At 36.9% G+C, this 16,098-nt stretch overlaps 1 protein-coding gene across 1 annotated transcript; it reads right to left on the bottom strand.

Moving 5' to 3' along the window:
* Positions 1-202: 202 nt before the first annotated feature.
* Positions 203-14,554, bottom strand: LOC121266419 (replication factor C subunit 3). The gene is made up of 11 exons (XM_041170235.1): positions 14,328-14,554; positions 14,114-14,224; positions 13,855-13,887; positions 12,791-12,959; positions 11,657-11,838; positions 8,166-8,302; positions 7,922-8,020; positions 6,347-6,416; positions 6,187-6,261; positions 5,921-5,966; positions 203-374 (listed from the first exon to the last, which is right to left on the bottom strand). Exons 1-11 carry the CDS (start codon positions 14,409-14,411, stop codon positions 316-318), a joined length of 1,065 nt encoding a protein of 354 aa, XP_041026169.1. The 5' UTR covers positions 14,412-14,554; the 3' UTR covers positions 203-315.
* Positions 14,555-16,098: the final 1,544 nt, after the last annotated feature.

Raw genomic sequence — 16,098 nt, 5'->3', positions numbered from 1 at the left:
AATATTGCATAAATAATATTGACTGAATTCATTCTTTTAAAACTTTTTATTTTCGTAGACCTCTTTTAACGAGCCGGCAATAAAATTATAAAACTATTCCAAGGAAGCAATAAAAACATTCCAAGTAATGCACTTTGTCCAATTGCTCACGATATATATATATCCTCGACATTTTTACTTTGCAGAACCACTATTTGGATTAAAGTACAATGACATCCAGTACCATGATAAAATTAAAAAAAAAAAGGAGCAAGTACACAAATCCATTTCAGTATGTTCTGCCTATTTTAGCATTGCAAGCAAGCAAGCCGGTCCTTAGCCAAACGTTGCAACGAGAAAAGACTTGTAGATGCTCATAAATTTGGCCACAAATGCTGCAAAACCCATCGAAAGAGGCTGGCCAGTTAGCTTATAAAGCAATGCACAATGACTTCCGTCTTTGGTAGTCAATAGATAGGGAAACAAAGAATATATAGAGATATAGATAGATCAATAGATAGGGCATTCAGAGATACAAATATACGGTGGCCCTGTATTTGGTCGTCACACCATGATATGCAGGTATTCATATGAAGCATGCGTTGGCAAGTGCCAAAACCTGTTTACACTAAACCAAAACATGATTGTGGTTCTCGTAATATAAAAGTAATAATTTTTCGTTTCGAATATTCCCAAAATAGAAATCAGTTCTACACACGACCAATGCTCCAAGAAGATCAGTCACACCCAAATAAAAGGCATGCTCTGACGAGCAATAATGTTGAGATCACATAACATTGAATAAAAAGAAAAGAAAAACATAGCATGTGAACTAGTAAAAGAACACATGCTGCTGAGGGAAAATCAGAAGAAATAAAAAGTACTGTGGCTGGCAAGATGCGAATGGAGAACAGATCTGAAATAAAATAATTTACCAGCTGATAGAAAAGCCACGTCTTTACCTCAATAATAACATGCTACTGCTCTCATAATTTTACAGACTTGTATTTCTATTTTCCCAAAGCCATTTTCACAAGTCATACCAATATAAGACTATCTAAAAACCTAGTCCAAGTTATGTTTTTTTAGCAAAATGTAGGGTACAGGCAAGTTCCTATGCATTTACATTCATTCATTTTCAAAATCTTTAGACATGGGACTCCACAGAATTGTCGAGTTTGAGAAATATACCCTATGATTAAATATAAACATAGACTAAATAAATAAATAAAACCGTGTGCATGTCAAATAATTCTAGCATGAGTTCTTCACTCAATTTGAAATATATCAAGGCTCAACAGAAACAAGTTTTTTCCCCCAAGTAAAACAAGTACAATAGAAAACCTCTGGTGCCTAAGATTATATCATGGAATGTCCGAGAGCTTAACAAGGTAAATAAGCGCCTACAGATAAAAAATTTGCTCCGAGAGTGGAAGGCGGATATTGTGTGCTTGCAGGAAACCAAGATGGAAAATATTTCAAGAAGCCTCATTAGAAGTTTGTGGAGCTGTCCATATGTTGATTGGGTCTTTCTTGCTTTGTCAGGTGGAGTACTAGTTATGTGGGATAGAAGGGTGGTGGAAAAAAAGGAGTATATCGGAGAATACAGAGTGGCTTGTTCTTTTTAAAATGTGGAGAATAATTTTATATGGGCTTTTGCAAGAATTTATGGGCTGACCTTGGACAGCAGCAAAAATTCTCTATGGGATGAGTTGGATGGGTTACACAACCGGTGGGAACTTCCTTGGTGTATAGGTGGGAACTTTAATTTTGTCAGATTCCCAAGTAAAAGATCGGGAGATAGCAAGTTGCGGCTAGAGATGTCGAATTTCTCGAATTGTATTCTTTAATTGGGTTTGGTGGGCTTTCCTCTTATGGGTGGTGCATTCACATAGTCAAATAACCAGACATGGTCTAGATTGGACAAATTTCTAGTATCCCCGAAGTGGGAATCTCATTATCTAGAGGTATGCCAAAAAAGATTGTCTCGCCTATGTTTTGATCATTTCCCTATTTTGTTGGATTGTGGGCGAATTCAAGAAGGAGATACTTTAAATTTGAGAATATGCGACTAAAAACTAACAGCTTTGTGGAACGGGTTAGGCAATGGTGGTCTTCCTATCAAATCCAAGGTACCCCTAGCTTCATTCTGGTAGTTAAGTTGAAAGTTTTGAAAAAAAATTTAAAGCTTTGGAATGCACAGTCTTTTGGTGATATAGGCAACCGCAAGAAGTCACTATTGGAGGAGCTTCATGAGATAGAGAGGGCACATGAGGGACGGGCCCTCTCACCGAAGGAAATGGCTCGGAGAACAGAACTAGTCTCAAAACTAGAGAGGGTTACCATATTGGAGGAGAATTCTTGGCAGCAAAAATCTCTGACATTGTGGTTGAAAGAGTGATCGCAGCACAAAAGTTTTTTCATAGAATGACAAACTCCCATAGGAGAACTAGTGCATTGAAATGATGAATATTGACGAAACTGTTTGCATGGAGATCCCTGTGATCCTGTTGGTTACTTTGAGCAGTTACTTACCAAACCAAAGGGATGGAGGCCGAAGATTGATGAGCTAATTTGAGTCCATTGAGCAGCAGAATGCCATTTGGTTGGAGAGACTGTTTGAGAAGATTGAGGTTCATGAAGTGGTGAGGAAGATGGTTAAAGACAAAGCACCTGGGCCAGATGGATTTTTTATGGGTTTCTTCCAATCTTGTTTGGAAGTGTTGAAGGAGGACTTAATAAAGGTACTTCATTAATTCTTCTCGGTTGGGAAATTTAAGAAAAGTCTCAACGCCACTTTTATTGCTCTTATTCCCAAGAAGATTGGGGCATCGGAGGTTAAGGATTACCGGCCCGTTAACCTTATGAATGGGGTGTATAAGATCATTTCCAAGGTGCTTGCAAATTGACTGGGAGGAGTTTTGGGGCGGATAATTACGAAACCCCAAAACGCATTTGTACGGGGAAGATAGATACTGGACTCAATACTCATCGCCAATGATGCCTAGATAGTAGATTAAAATCAAGCAATCTGGGTCTTTTGTGCAAGTTGGATATGGAGAAGGCCTACGATTATGTCAACTTGGATTTTTGGTTGTACTTGCTTGGGAGGTGTGGTTTTGGGGAGAGGTGGTGCATATCGACGGCGCAATTCTCAATTTTGGTGAATGGCTACCTAGTGGGTTTTTTTAACAGCTCTCAAGGTCTAAGGCAAGGGGATCCTTAGTCCCCACTTCTCTTTGTCATAATCATGGAGGCATGTAGCAGAATGATTTCAGCGACAGTTAATAGCAGGTTTCTAATGGGTTTTTGGGTTGGTGAGATACATTGAGGTACTATTCACATTTCTCATTTGTTGTTTACAGACTATACCCTTATTTTTTGCAAGGCAGAGTTAAACAAGATTCAAGCATTAAGGGCATTTCTAGTTTGCTTTGAGGCTGTTTCCAAGTTGAAAATGAATTTATCCAAGTCAGAGTTGGTTCCAGTTGGCAACATTCATAACATTTGGCAGTTGGTTAACACTCTTGGTTGTAACCTCTTTCCTTATGAATTACCTTGGCCTTCCTCTAGAGGCCGCCTCCTGGGCTAAAACTATTTGGGATGCAGTAATTGAGAAGATTGGCAGGTTGGAAGCGATTGTATCTCTCGAAAGGTAGTAGGATTACTCTAATCAAAAGCACTCTTTACAATCTACCTACTTATTTTTTATCATTGTTCCCAATTCCTGCGAGTGTGGCGACACATATTGAGAAACTGCATCGTGATTTCCTTTGGAACAGACTTGGGGATGAATTCAAATTTCGTCTGGTCAATTGGGACAAGATATGCTCCCTAATCTCTTATGGTGGTTTGGGAATCAGAAATCTGAGGGTGTTCAACCGGACTTTACTTGGTAAATGGTTTTGGCGCTACAATATGAAACATGAAGCTTTATGGAAGTCGGTGATTGATTACAAATATGGAGCTTTTTTTTTTTTTTTTTTTTTTCGGGGGGGGAGGTGGTGTACTAAGGAGGTAAGTGGAGTTTATGGCGTGGGTTTATGGAAGCACATTAGACGAGGGTGGAGAGTTTTTGCCCGTCATACTAGAATTGTGATGGGAGAAAGCTCAAGAATTAAATTCTAGCATGACATATGGTTTGGATATCGAGCTCTAAGGGACTTATTCCCCCACAGTGTTCATACTTACACGTGAGAAAGAAGCTTCAATGGAATGTGAGCTTCACTAGGGTGGCCCAAGATTGGGAAGTTAGCAATTTTGTAGAACTCTTCCAACTCTTATACTCCATGAGACTGAAGAATCAAGGAGCTGATACGTTGTGGTCGATACCTGCCAAAAAAGGTATGATTACAGTTCACTCTTTCTATAAGGCCCTCACACAACCGCAGAATAATCACTTTCCATGGAAAATAATTTGGAGAAATAAGGCCTCTCCTAGAGCGTCATTTTTTGCATGGACAGCGTCTCTCAGAAAAATTCTGACGATGGATAACTTACGGAAACACAGGGTGATAGTGGTGGAGTGGTGCTGTATGTGTAAGCAAAGTGGTGAGACTATGGACAATCATCTACTACACTGCGAGATCGCTAAAGCATTATGGGCCGATGCATTCCGACGGGTAGAGCTAGCCTGGGTTATGTCTACTACAGTGGTCGAACTTCTGGCATGCTGGCCGAACCACGACGGTATTCCACAAATCTCAGTTCTGTGGAAGATGATTCATATCTGTATCATATGGTGTATTTGGCAGGAACAAAATGACCGGACGTTCGAAGATAGGAAGCGTTCTTTGGAGGAGATTAGATTACTGTTTGTTAGAACTTTGTTTCTTTGGGCCAAAGCTGTAGATTTCAATGCCTCTATTTTCATGATTTTCTTATTTCTATTTCTTCCTCCTAAATAGGTGCAATCTCTTGTATACCCCTTGTGTACTTGGGCTATGCCTATTCGTATTAATATAATATAATCGTTTACCTATCCAAAAAAAAAGAAAAAACCCTCTGGTTGAATTAAATCTACTTCCTCCGACTGGAAACACTTCTACAAGCATGACAAGCAAGCACCTCAAGTCTAACTAGGCCTAAAAAATCATACTTAATTGGGGTCCAACACTTAGGATTCTCTTCCACCCAAATGGTATCAGCTGAAAGCATCTTTCATGCCATTATATAGTTATACTACTCCCTGCCACCTCCATATTTATCATCTCTTTGTTCTCTGTCTACCATATCTTTTCATTTATCTCAATACAACCATTTTCTATCAAAATTAACAAACTAGCGTGGCTCATATAATAGTCATGTTTCTATTAGACTGAACATATCACCTTCAGGATGTAAAAGGGTGTAATCAAGATATGCTGTGGTGCATATGAGGTATAGAAATCAGGAATTTGAAATGGATAACTCAACATAAAATAAGATAACTGCAACAAAGTAAAGATTGCACTCTGTAAAAAACCCCACAAATAACTTGTAGATAGCAAAGAGAGATTTTAACATAATGTAAGGACAAAAAATTGGAACGCTCGTGAACATTCAGCACAAGTCACATAATTAAATGCTAAAAGGACTTATAAAAAAAAATTAAATGCTAAAAGGCGAGTAGGACTGTTCTGCATGTATATGTACTGAATTTACAAAGCTTATATGCAAACAACTTGCACTTCAACACGGCTTCAATCCATGTAGTGAGGATGAAACCTATAAAAATATTTTTTCTAACAATTTTATTAAGCTGGACTATAATGTTCAGAATAGAAAACGAAACCTACAAGGAGTTGGAGCATAAATTTTAGCATCTTTAAATCATTTTGTTTATAGAATTTGCGAAGTACAGAAACAGAGCATAAAAGTGGAACAAGCATTTAAAACATTGTCTATGCTTTTGTGTGGCTTCATTATTTCAAACAGTTACAAACTTACAACAGTCAAGTACCTTCAATGTGAAATATGGCTTTCTGTCCAAGACGCATCCTATGTTCCTGTAGGAAATTATACAGACGGATTAATAAATGACTTGTTTTCACTCGTATATAGTTGTGATCAAATAGATAGTGTATGTCTGTATGTGTGTGTGTGTGTTTCTGTGCAGAATTATACAGAACACAAGGGCATCGCATATATAGAGCCTTATTTGACCGCTTAATGCAAACAAGACTTATATGGAAGATACAACCTGAAACAGAAAAGATATTAGCTTACATAATATGCAGCCCAATGGCAAACCTCATGTTTTAGTTCCACATCCAATTTCTTCAACAATTCATAGAGCAGCCTCTGAGCCATCAAAAAATAAGTAATAAGAACTCAATTCAAATAGAAAACGTAAAAATTACAATAACAACATGAAAGGAGTCTTTACCTTCAGGATGATCTCTGGAGGAATACAATTAACAAGTAGCTCATACAACTTCCCTCGAACCTGAAACAGCCTAAAGCACATGGGGAAATGCATAACTAAATGGCTTAAAGCAGCATGCATACCCAAGGAAATGCAGGTACCACTTGCATAACTATAAAATTGATTTAGAATGCATAGAAAGAAATCATCCATCCTAGCTATTAGTATGTTCAAATTGGTAAGATGCTATTGATAAAAATTTGAATAGATTATAAACTGCATATGAACCTCTCGAAAACAACAAGATGGAATGCGTCGAATGCTTCCATGAACTACACAGTGAACATGCAACTGGTTCTATCCTCTCCAAACAATCAATTATCTCCCTCCAAGGGAATAAGGGTATTGTAAAAACCAACCACGACAAACCCGACTTTCAAGTCATCTTAACTCTAATGTTAGTGGTGAAGAAATAGGAAGTCTGATCATAAATAAAAACCTAATACTCTACAGTGTTACCAAATTTTAGATTACAAATGATGGGGGCAATGCATTTCTGGTCTGTGTGTACATATCTAAACAGCAAAAGTCATTTATGTTTTGTAGTTTCTGCTTGAATTTACATAAAATCTTTTGACACATGATTAATAAGATATATGACTTCTCAATCATGAATGGTCATTTCAAACATGATTATCATAAAGTTCCCCTAATTTTGTATAAAACTCATCATTTATAAAGGCATTTCACCACTGAGATGGACCAATTGTAGGAGTATTTAACGACAATAAAGGGGAACAAGCCTCTTATTTTATTTGTTTGATATGGACAGTTTCAGCTTTCAAGGTTAACTATTATGCTGGTTTGGAGGATCTGTATATAAGAAAGAAATATAATGGGTAAAGGGTCTTAGGGCTAACAATTACAATGAGCCAAACACACAATTCTAGTGGGCACACCAAACAATCAAAATCAGCCAGCCCAATCACAATCCTAGCTCGCAATGGGTTGAACTCCAAAACCTTAACTTCGAAAGAATGAGGAGCACCACTACACCACAAGCTATTGGCATGTGAAGTGTATTAAGGTGGAAAGCTAGTGGTGAGACTAAAAGCCTGCATATCAACTCCACAAGTTTAGCCTCTAAAAAATGATTGCTAAGAAATACTAATTACAAGTATAGGAGGGATTGGGCATAGTATGCATTAAAGTACGACAATGATAACCAAGGATGTCTGACATAAAATGAACAAACGGTGATTAACTTACACATACATGACACTGAAATGGATGCAATTTGATGGTAAAATGTGACATCTAAACCTAATTTTCTGAGTGACAATAAAGGACAACTGCATTACTGTGTAAACAATAAAATGGAATGATAGAATGCAATTTCTTCCATGATAGCACCAAAGATCATACTAGTGCCAGATGCAACTCACCATGCTAATTAAAATGAAAATATTGAGTATTATTTAGGGAAAACATTGAAGAAACATAAAGGGGCAAAAGGTACTGACAACGATAGGTATAACATTTAGATCTTCACCATACTGTTGTAACATTACAATACACAATTCATATAGGTCAAACCTTTTAGGACTCTGCTCCTTCATTATGTCAGATGCTATTTCAGCAACATACTCCTCCCAATCCATTGGGGATATTACTTGTTTGCTTGTAAAAGGATACCTATATCCAAGTCACATTAGAAAGATACAGAACAGCTATCAGAAACTTTGTGGTGCTATATTTATAAGGTGTGTATTTGAGGAAAAAATGATGAAGAATAACAAGAAAACAATAAGGATCAATGAGTGGCATTATGGAACTCAACTGTTGGACACGACAAGTCTCAAATGACAATATGGCTCTCCTTAGACTTTGATTTGACTTTTCTGCTATACGAGCAGCAAATCCAGATGGAAGTTGCAGTCCTTCTTTGTTCCCAATAAATTCTAATACCTTAGCAATCTAGCAAAAATGAAGGTCACATTAAATCATTAGATGAGACATAATAAACAATATAATTAATGTTGTTAGCACCCTGATCTATTTCAACTTCCTTTGCCTTTCGCAAGAAAAAGAAGGCACAACATAATTTTTCATTAGGATCCCTTCCACAAATTGAAACCCAAAGAGTTCAAAGATGAGATTCATCCAAGGAACATAATTTGCCATGATCAAGGACCTCAAAACATTTTTATTGCTTATGTCCGCAGATGGTAGTTTCAACTTCTCTTGAAAGTAGTGAAGCCATCTTTATCAGTGATCACTCCCTATTTTACTTTACAAATTTAAATCCAAGCATGTCCAAGTTTTGTCAAGCCTACCAGAGCAATTATCACAAATATACCAGACTCACCAAGGGCAGATTTTGGCTTTTATCAGTCTATGGGAAGCAAAGACAGTTATGAGTTAAGATAAAGATCATAGTGTGAACCTATAAAATAACTCAAAAGCCAATTCCCATGGCTATTTTCCCTATGACTTGTGTAGATGATAATTGAAGAACGCGTGCTGAGAGATTATTCATTTCTCAGGAGATATGAATGAAGTTGCAAATGCTAACACCATCCAGTATTGTTAAAAGACTGGGCACAAACGCCATCTACAGCCTAGGCACAAAGCGCAAGTGCGTGCATGATTGAAGTTAAGAGCATATTTTAAAAATTAATGTATAATAACTAAAACAAAATCCACAAAAAACAATGAAAAAAAGGCTTAACAAGCAAGATGGTAACATATTTAGCCTATTAACTCAATTTATTTTTTTGATAAGTAATTATTAACTCAATTTATTAGAGTAATGCAACATGAAAATCATGTAATTTACTAATTACAAAGATTTAGGAACTTTTGGGCAAACACCGTTGTGCTATGGGGTACTTGGGTTTAAGATCCTGTAATTTTTTTTTTTTTTTTTTAGAATTAACCACAGGTGCTATGACTTATGAGTTAATTTGTAACACCCCGAACCTTCAAGTTTCTAGACTAGGAAAGTTAGGGTTACACTAGGATTAGGGTTTCTAGTTTTAGAAAATAAGTTTGGACTTAGCCCAACAAATGAGCCTAAGCCCATATCGAGCCCATTAAGATCAAGGGAGGGCGAGCAAGCCCAAGCACTATGCTCCTAATCCAAGCACAACTCCTAATACAAACACAATTCCTAGTTCAAGCATGACTCCTAATCTAATGACAACTCCAAGTTTAACCATAACTCCTAGTTTAAATGCAACTCCTAGTTTATTTGCAACCTCTAATCTAATCAAGACTCCTAAGAAAATCACATATCCTAGCCCTATCCGAAAACCCTAAGATAGACCTAGTCTAAGTCAAAACAAAACCCTAAGATAGACCTAGTCTAACTCAAAACCCTAAATCTTCTAGCCCTAGCTGAAAACCCTAGGATTGACCTAGTCCAAGTCAAGAACCCTAGCACTAGCCAAAAACCCTAGGATGAGTAAGACACCAAGCATGTTTCAGATTCCCCCAAGGCAAAACACTAGAAGTCTTATCTCACTTGGACTTGCGTCCCACAAACTCTATATATAGACCCTAAACTTGGCACAAACACACACTTCACCCCACAAGTTGGCGCCGCACACCCCTTGCTCTCTCTACAATTCAAGCCACACCCTATTCACTTCACAAACCACACATTCGGCCACCACCATCAAGCCTCCCCATGCCATGCATCACCCCACTCCATATGTAAGTTTCTCTTGTATTTTCTCACACAATCACACACACATGCATGTCACGGGTTAGCTACCCCTACCCGAACACATACATACGTTCGGATTAGTCACCATATACCCGAGCACTCACACACACAAGTCACGGGTTTAACCACCCCATGGGGCCATAGTTGAGCACACCACCATCCAAAACTACACCTTCACGGCATCATGACCCTCAACCACACATTCATTGTATGTCCCAACCATCAAGCCATGTTAGAGCACCCTAGGCCAACCGCCAAGGAGAATTAGGGTTTTGCAACCCCAAGCCTCTCGGCCTCCCCATCCATGTTAGGTCTCAATTTGCCCTAGGTAAACTCCCACTCCACTAGATGCATTAAAACCCTAAGCATGTTATGATATATTAGTGTAAGTAGAGAAAGAAAGAGAGTCACATAGTACAAGACCTAGACCGAGCAAGCATGGCTCGGCTAAGTCCCAAACCAAGAATGATATAAGCCCCAAATAGAGAATGATACAAGCCCCAAATAGAGGATATATACGCAATCAGTATCTGCTATAAATAGCATATTATGGTGCCATCCTCACCATCTAAACTATAAAGATAATGAATGCTGAAATCATTAAGATTCCAGTATACTATTTGTATATCTGATAGGGGAAAAGCTGTTGGTTCCCCTTAAGCACCAGCTTTTGTAATGCTCTATAGACAACGGATAACTTCCCATCTCATGGCTAGTGAGTTCGTGTTAGTCCTCAGTCATAATATGTAATTGAATTGCATTCTTCCATAAAATTGAATTGCATGAAATATGACTGCTAAACATTCTCAGCATCAATGGTTGCTTATTGTACTAGAGTAACCACTCCCACCACAACTTAGCTCTTTACAATAAAAGGACATGACACTAATAATTGATGTAGGCATAGAGAAAATAAAATTTTTGAAGCACTTGCTTGACGCCTTGGACATCATTGATGCATAATGTTTGGTGTTGTATACGCTTTTCAAATATCATGAATTAGAAATTTTGGTAAGTAATGTATATGATTTTCAAATTATTGATATATAATGTTCGGTAACAATTTTGTAGTTGACAGAGAAAAAGATTCACAAGTGATTTTCATAAAGCTAAAATTGCTTATTATAATAATATAATTTAATGTGGCACAGCATAGCACAAGAACTTTTTTGGGGTAGCTGGTGATTCAAAACTAGACAGCAACTTGCATAAAATTCCCCTACCACAATGCTATCTTGATCTGTAATAAATTTTTCCAAGAAAGTTAAATACATGGAATGTACAGACTTTTAAAACTTTGAAAGAAATGATTTAACCATGCAAAAAATAGTAGCTAACATTTGTTAAAGGTCCTTGTCAAGGTACTAATGAACCATGAAAAAACATAAAGAAATTTCCTAAACCCAATTCCACCCTATCATAAATGGAATGCATTTGTGTCTATGTGTTGACAATGTAAAATAACCTAATGTTTTATTGCTATTGCAATGTACAGCAGTTCCAATGCACATTACTTTTTTTGATAAGTAGTTCCAATGCACATTACTGATCCAGAATAATTATTCATTCAGAAATAATTAGGCAGAAAAAAAATCTTTAACCTCTTCTTCTGTTGGTGCATTTATTTGAACATTCAAGCAGCGGGATCGGATTGCTTCAGTAACCTTTGATGAACTGTTGCAGCATAGTATCAGCCGGCAATAAGAACTATATTTCTCCATAGTTCTTCTGAGTGAATGTTGAGCTTCTCTTGAAAGTTTGTCTACCTCATTCAGCACTAATACTGACAACACACAAGAAGAGATGTCATAAGAAATAAAAGTTACAAAGAGAGTTGTGAGAAGGGAACACAAGCATCTTTTCACTGCTATCTTAATTTCACTGTTAATCTTAACAAGCTTCGTCATTTCAAACCACTCAACCAAAAGGGGAAAGGAAACTGGAAGGACAGGAAAATAGGAGAAAAAAGCTTGCCTGTTAGGCATTATCATAAAAAAATTGACTAGTTATATAAACAACCTTGAGGTGAACAATCAATTTTTATGTTTTGTACGGTGTTTATTTTTTTTATCACAAGATAAAAAAATAATTGTCTTTATTTTTTATGTTTTGTACGGTGTTTGTTTCCTGTGGACTTGAGGTATGCCAACTTTCTTGCCTTTTTTTCCCCTAATACGTCTTATTACTTTTCAAGAAGAAAGGATTGAGAGATATACCAAATTATTTTCTTATCTTGTGGAGATTGACTTGACTTCTTTGACTTTCCTAACAAAATTATTTAAGCTCATAGATTGTACCAATTGCAGACAAAAACTAAAAAGGCATCCAATAGCAAGATTTTTTGTTAAAGCTTGACATGTATGCACAATGAGTGTTACTGACAGGTATCATACTTTTGAAGTTCTTTTGATTAAAGAATTTCTATCGTCTAGAACAATCAGGATATTTATAGAAGAAAAAATAAAGGCTAATGCTTCTGGCAGAAAAATGCTCTGGGTTGGTGTAACTGCTCATCGGTCAAATCAATCATAGTTACGAATTGATCCATTTGATGTATTTGCCATTAAACACTAGGCTACATGTTAATTGCTTTCAAACTTCACAATAGAGAATCAAAATGAAGCAATTTTGAATTTCTCAAGATGTCAGAAATGAAATCTGATGTTGAAAGAGTATGTACAAAGTAGCAATCAGCATATGTCAAATAATGAAGAATAAAATTCATTTTGATTCACCTTTGAAGCCTTTCTTTCCTTTTGTGTCAATAGGTCTATTTTTTGCTATTTCTTTGATTATTTCCTGAACTATATATCTGTCTTGAAACCCCGCATCGCTGGGATTCAGCTCCACATGGTTGGTGCTTGACAATGTAGTAAGCTCTATATCAAGAGTTCTACTTCCAGCCTGAAACAAGATCATTGAAAGATCTATTAATATTGATCCTTCACTTGGCCAAAAATGCAGAGGATTGAATCAACCATCAACTATTTGCACCAAAAATGCCGAAACCTCTGTATTAGTAATTGCAAGTTGAGTGAAGGCAATAGCAGAGACTACAATGGACCTTATAAAGAACATAAAGAAATTCAGGACTGATTCCTTTGGGTAAAAGGCATAGAATCTACAAAATACAGAGTTTATGTCATTTTGCTCAAAAAAGAACTAGAGAAATTTGTGCTCTAAAATGCAATTAAAAGACTAGAGAAATTTATTCTGATCAATATTCTTTCCAAAAATCTGTTCTAGAGTGAAAAATATAAACACAATAGGAGATGAGAGAAACTAACCACAAAGAAATAACAAGCTTATCCACTCTATGTAAAAATTGATTTATCTAGAAATATATGGTGCCTTATGCTCCATTAAAATGATGAAAAGCGAAAAAAAAAACAAATAAACAAACCATCACTACAGAATTTTTTTTTTTTTTAAATACAAACCACTCCATCACAATATTTTTTATTTTTATTTTTATTTTTTTTTATGGCGATCACAATTTTGTTATATACAAACCAACCCATCACAATTTTATACAAACCATTCCAGCAGAACTAGAAATAATATTTCCATATTCCAAACAAAGCATGAGAGAAAGGGAAAACAAATCATTCCAGATAGTGCAACTATTCAATAAAGTATGTGTCATGTTTCAGCATGTTGTATGAATTTACCGGTTTTAAAAAGGGGTAATTCACAAAAGCATAAAATTATAAACAATCTCATTAATTTCACCAAGATGAGTAATTTTCCGTGCTCCAAATAAGTATCAAGTATATTAACTAGGATAGGAAAAGCTTACATCAACTTTCCATGTCTTATTCTCCACCTTCACCTGCAACCCAAATGAGGATAAATTTTAAAAAATCTACCACAAGTTACCAAGTCAACAAAAAAGAGCCTCAGATAAGAGAAAAATTCTGCTTTATAATTTCTTCCCACATTTTCTCGGCAACCAAACGAAGCAATAAACCCAATTGGAAAAATTTTATAACCCAACCAACGTAAGACCCAAAACAAAAACAACAATTCAAAATGGAATAAGATAGGATAAACGGAACCTTCTCAGCGCCAGGGCCGAACATCTGACGAAGAAGGGCCATGATTAGGGTTTTTTTGCCGGAGCCGGGTGGGCCGTAGAAGAGCAAATGCGGGCAGTCCTGCTCCGTGACCTGTTGTGTTCATTGACATGTATTTTACGGAAGAAATTTAAAAAATTCACAGCTTAGGGAACAAATTGAAACCATAAAAAAGAAGAGAAATTGATGAGCGTACCAGTTTCTTGAGGTTTTGGGCAATGACTTGGTGGACCATGACCTGGTCTAAGGTCTTGGGTCTGTACTTGTCCACCCACAACATCTTTCTATTCAGAACTGCGGCTTCGAGGACAAGGAGTAGAGGAGGGGAAGGGAGATACTTGAGAGTGTATGGAGATATATTGGGAAGGGTGACTTGTAAAAAAAATATTGGGAAGAGGCAAAAGTGGCGGGAAAGGTCGGAAGGGTTGAGCCTTGAGCTCCATCCACTTCTTTTTTTTTTTTTTTTTTTTTGATAAAAAGATCCATCCACTTTTAAACGGACTGCCACTGGACCAATTGAACTTGTCGTTTATGTAGTCCTCATGACGCGGCACTACGTAATGTCACCTATTTTATTAAGAAAAATATAAAATAATTATATTTATATTAAGAGAACCGGTTTTTTTTTTTTTTTCTTTTTTTTGAATTCAAACCTGCATTGTATTACTAATCATTCTCGACATTATAGATTTTGTCATGCATTACTGCATTGCAAATTACATGAGGTCCCTCTTCAATCCATATTTTTTCCTTACTTAACTCCAGTGCATATTTAGCTAACAGATGGGCTACTCTATTCCCATCTCTTGACAAACCTTACATTCCACTCCCTTTTCCCTTTAAGAAACTACTCGATATCTTTGATAATATGCCCCATCCAAGATTGATCTTCCTCTTCTCTATTTATGCCATTGATGACAACTGCTGCATCCCCTTCGAAAGTCCCCCTAGAAAAGGCCAGCTCATTACGGACTTCTAAAGCTTTCCATAAGGCCTAACTTTCAACTAGAGCAGGGTTATCAACATGTTTTCTAACATCACAAACAGACACAAGCACTTCCCCCTCCTCATCTCTAATAACAATTCCCATACCCATTATCATAGTCTCCATATCTAGAGCAACATCCCAGTTAGCCTTCACCTCAAGTACACCTGGTTTTTTTCATTTCTTCTACATTACTCTGTGGACAACAATAACAGCAGTAGTAGCAGTTCCATCTTGTCTTATATGTGCTGATTTATAATCCTCCAACCCTTAACTAGCCATTTGTATCAGTTTGTTGGGGCTATAAAATTGGTTCTCAAATACAAACTTATTTCTTCTTAACCAGATTCTTCACATTATGGTAGCAATCTATTCCATCTCCTCTTTTTGCAGTCTGTTCATTAGCTTAAACTATAGATCCAAAAAATCCATTTCCTTTGTGGCACACTTTTGCACTGGACTGCTAGGCTCTGCCCACACATCTACTGAAGAAGGACTGCTCCAAAGTATATGAATTACAGTCTCCTCATCTTTTCCACTTATTGGACACCTTGGATTTTCACCAATTTTTTTGTTGAATAGGTTCCTCTTGGTTGGAATGATGTTATTGGCTGCTTTCCAAACGAACATTTTGACTACTATTGGCACCTCCATTCCCCACACAAATTTCCACACTGCTTCATCATTGCCTCCAGTTGATGCTTCCCCTCTTTCCCTTCTTTTCATAGTCACTGCCATATGATATGCACTCCTGACACTAAATTTGCCATCTCTTGTATAGCCCCAATACATCTTATCAGAGGACCCCCTTCTGCTCAAAGGAATTCGAACAATGACTTCAGCTTCTTCTGGTATAAATAACTCTCTAATAAGATCTTCATCCCATGAGTTAGTATTTGTCACTATCAGCTTGTTCACCTTTATGTCTGCCATGATCTCTTCTAAGGGGATTGCACACACTTTGTAAAAGGGGTAGGCAACT

Source organism: Juglans microcarpa x Juglans regia, chromosome 5D, assembly GCF_004785595.1.
Source record: "Juglans microcarpa x Juglans regia isolate MS1-56 chromosome 5D, Jm3101_v1.0, whole genome shotgun sequence".
Lineage (NCBI taxonomy): Eukaryota > Viridiplantae > Streptophyta > Magnoliopsida > Fagales > Juglandaceae > Juglans > Juglans microcarpa x Juglans regia.
This window is presented reverse-complemented; position numbering and strand designations above follow the sequence as displayed.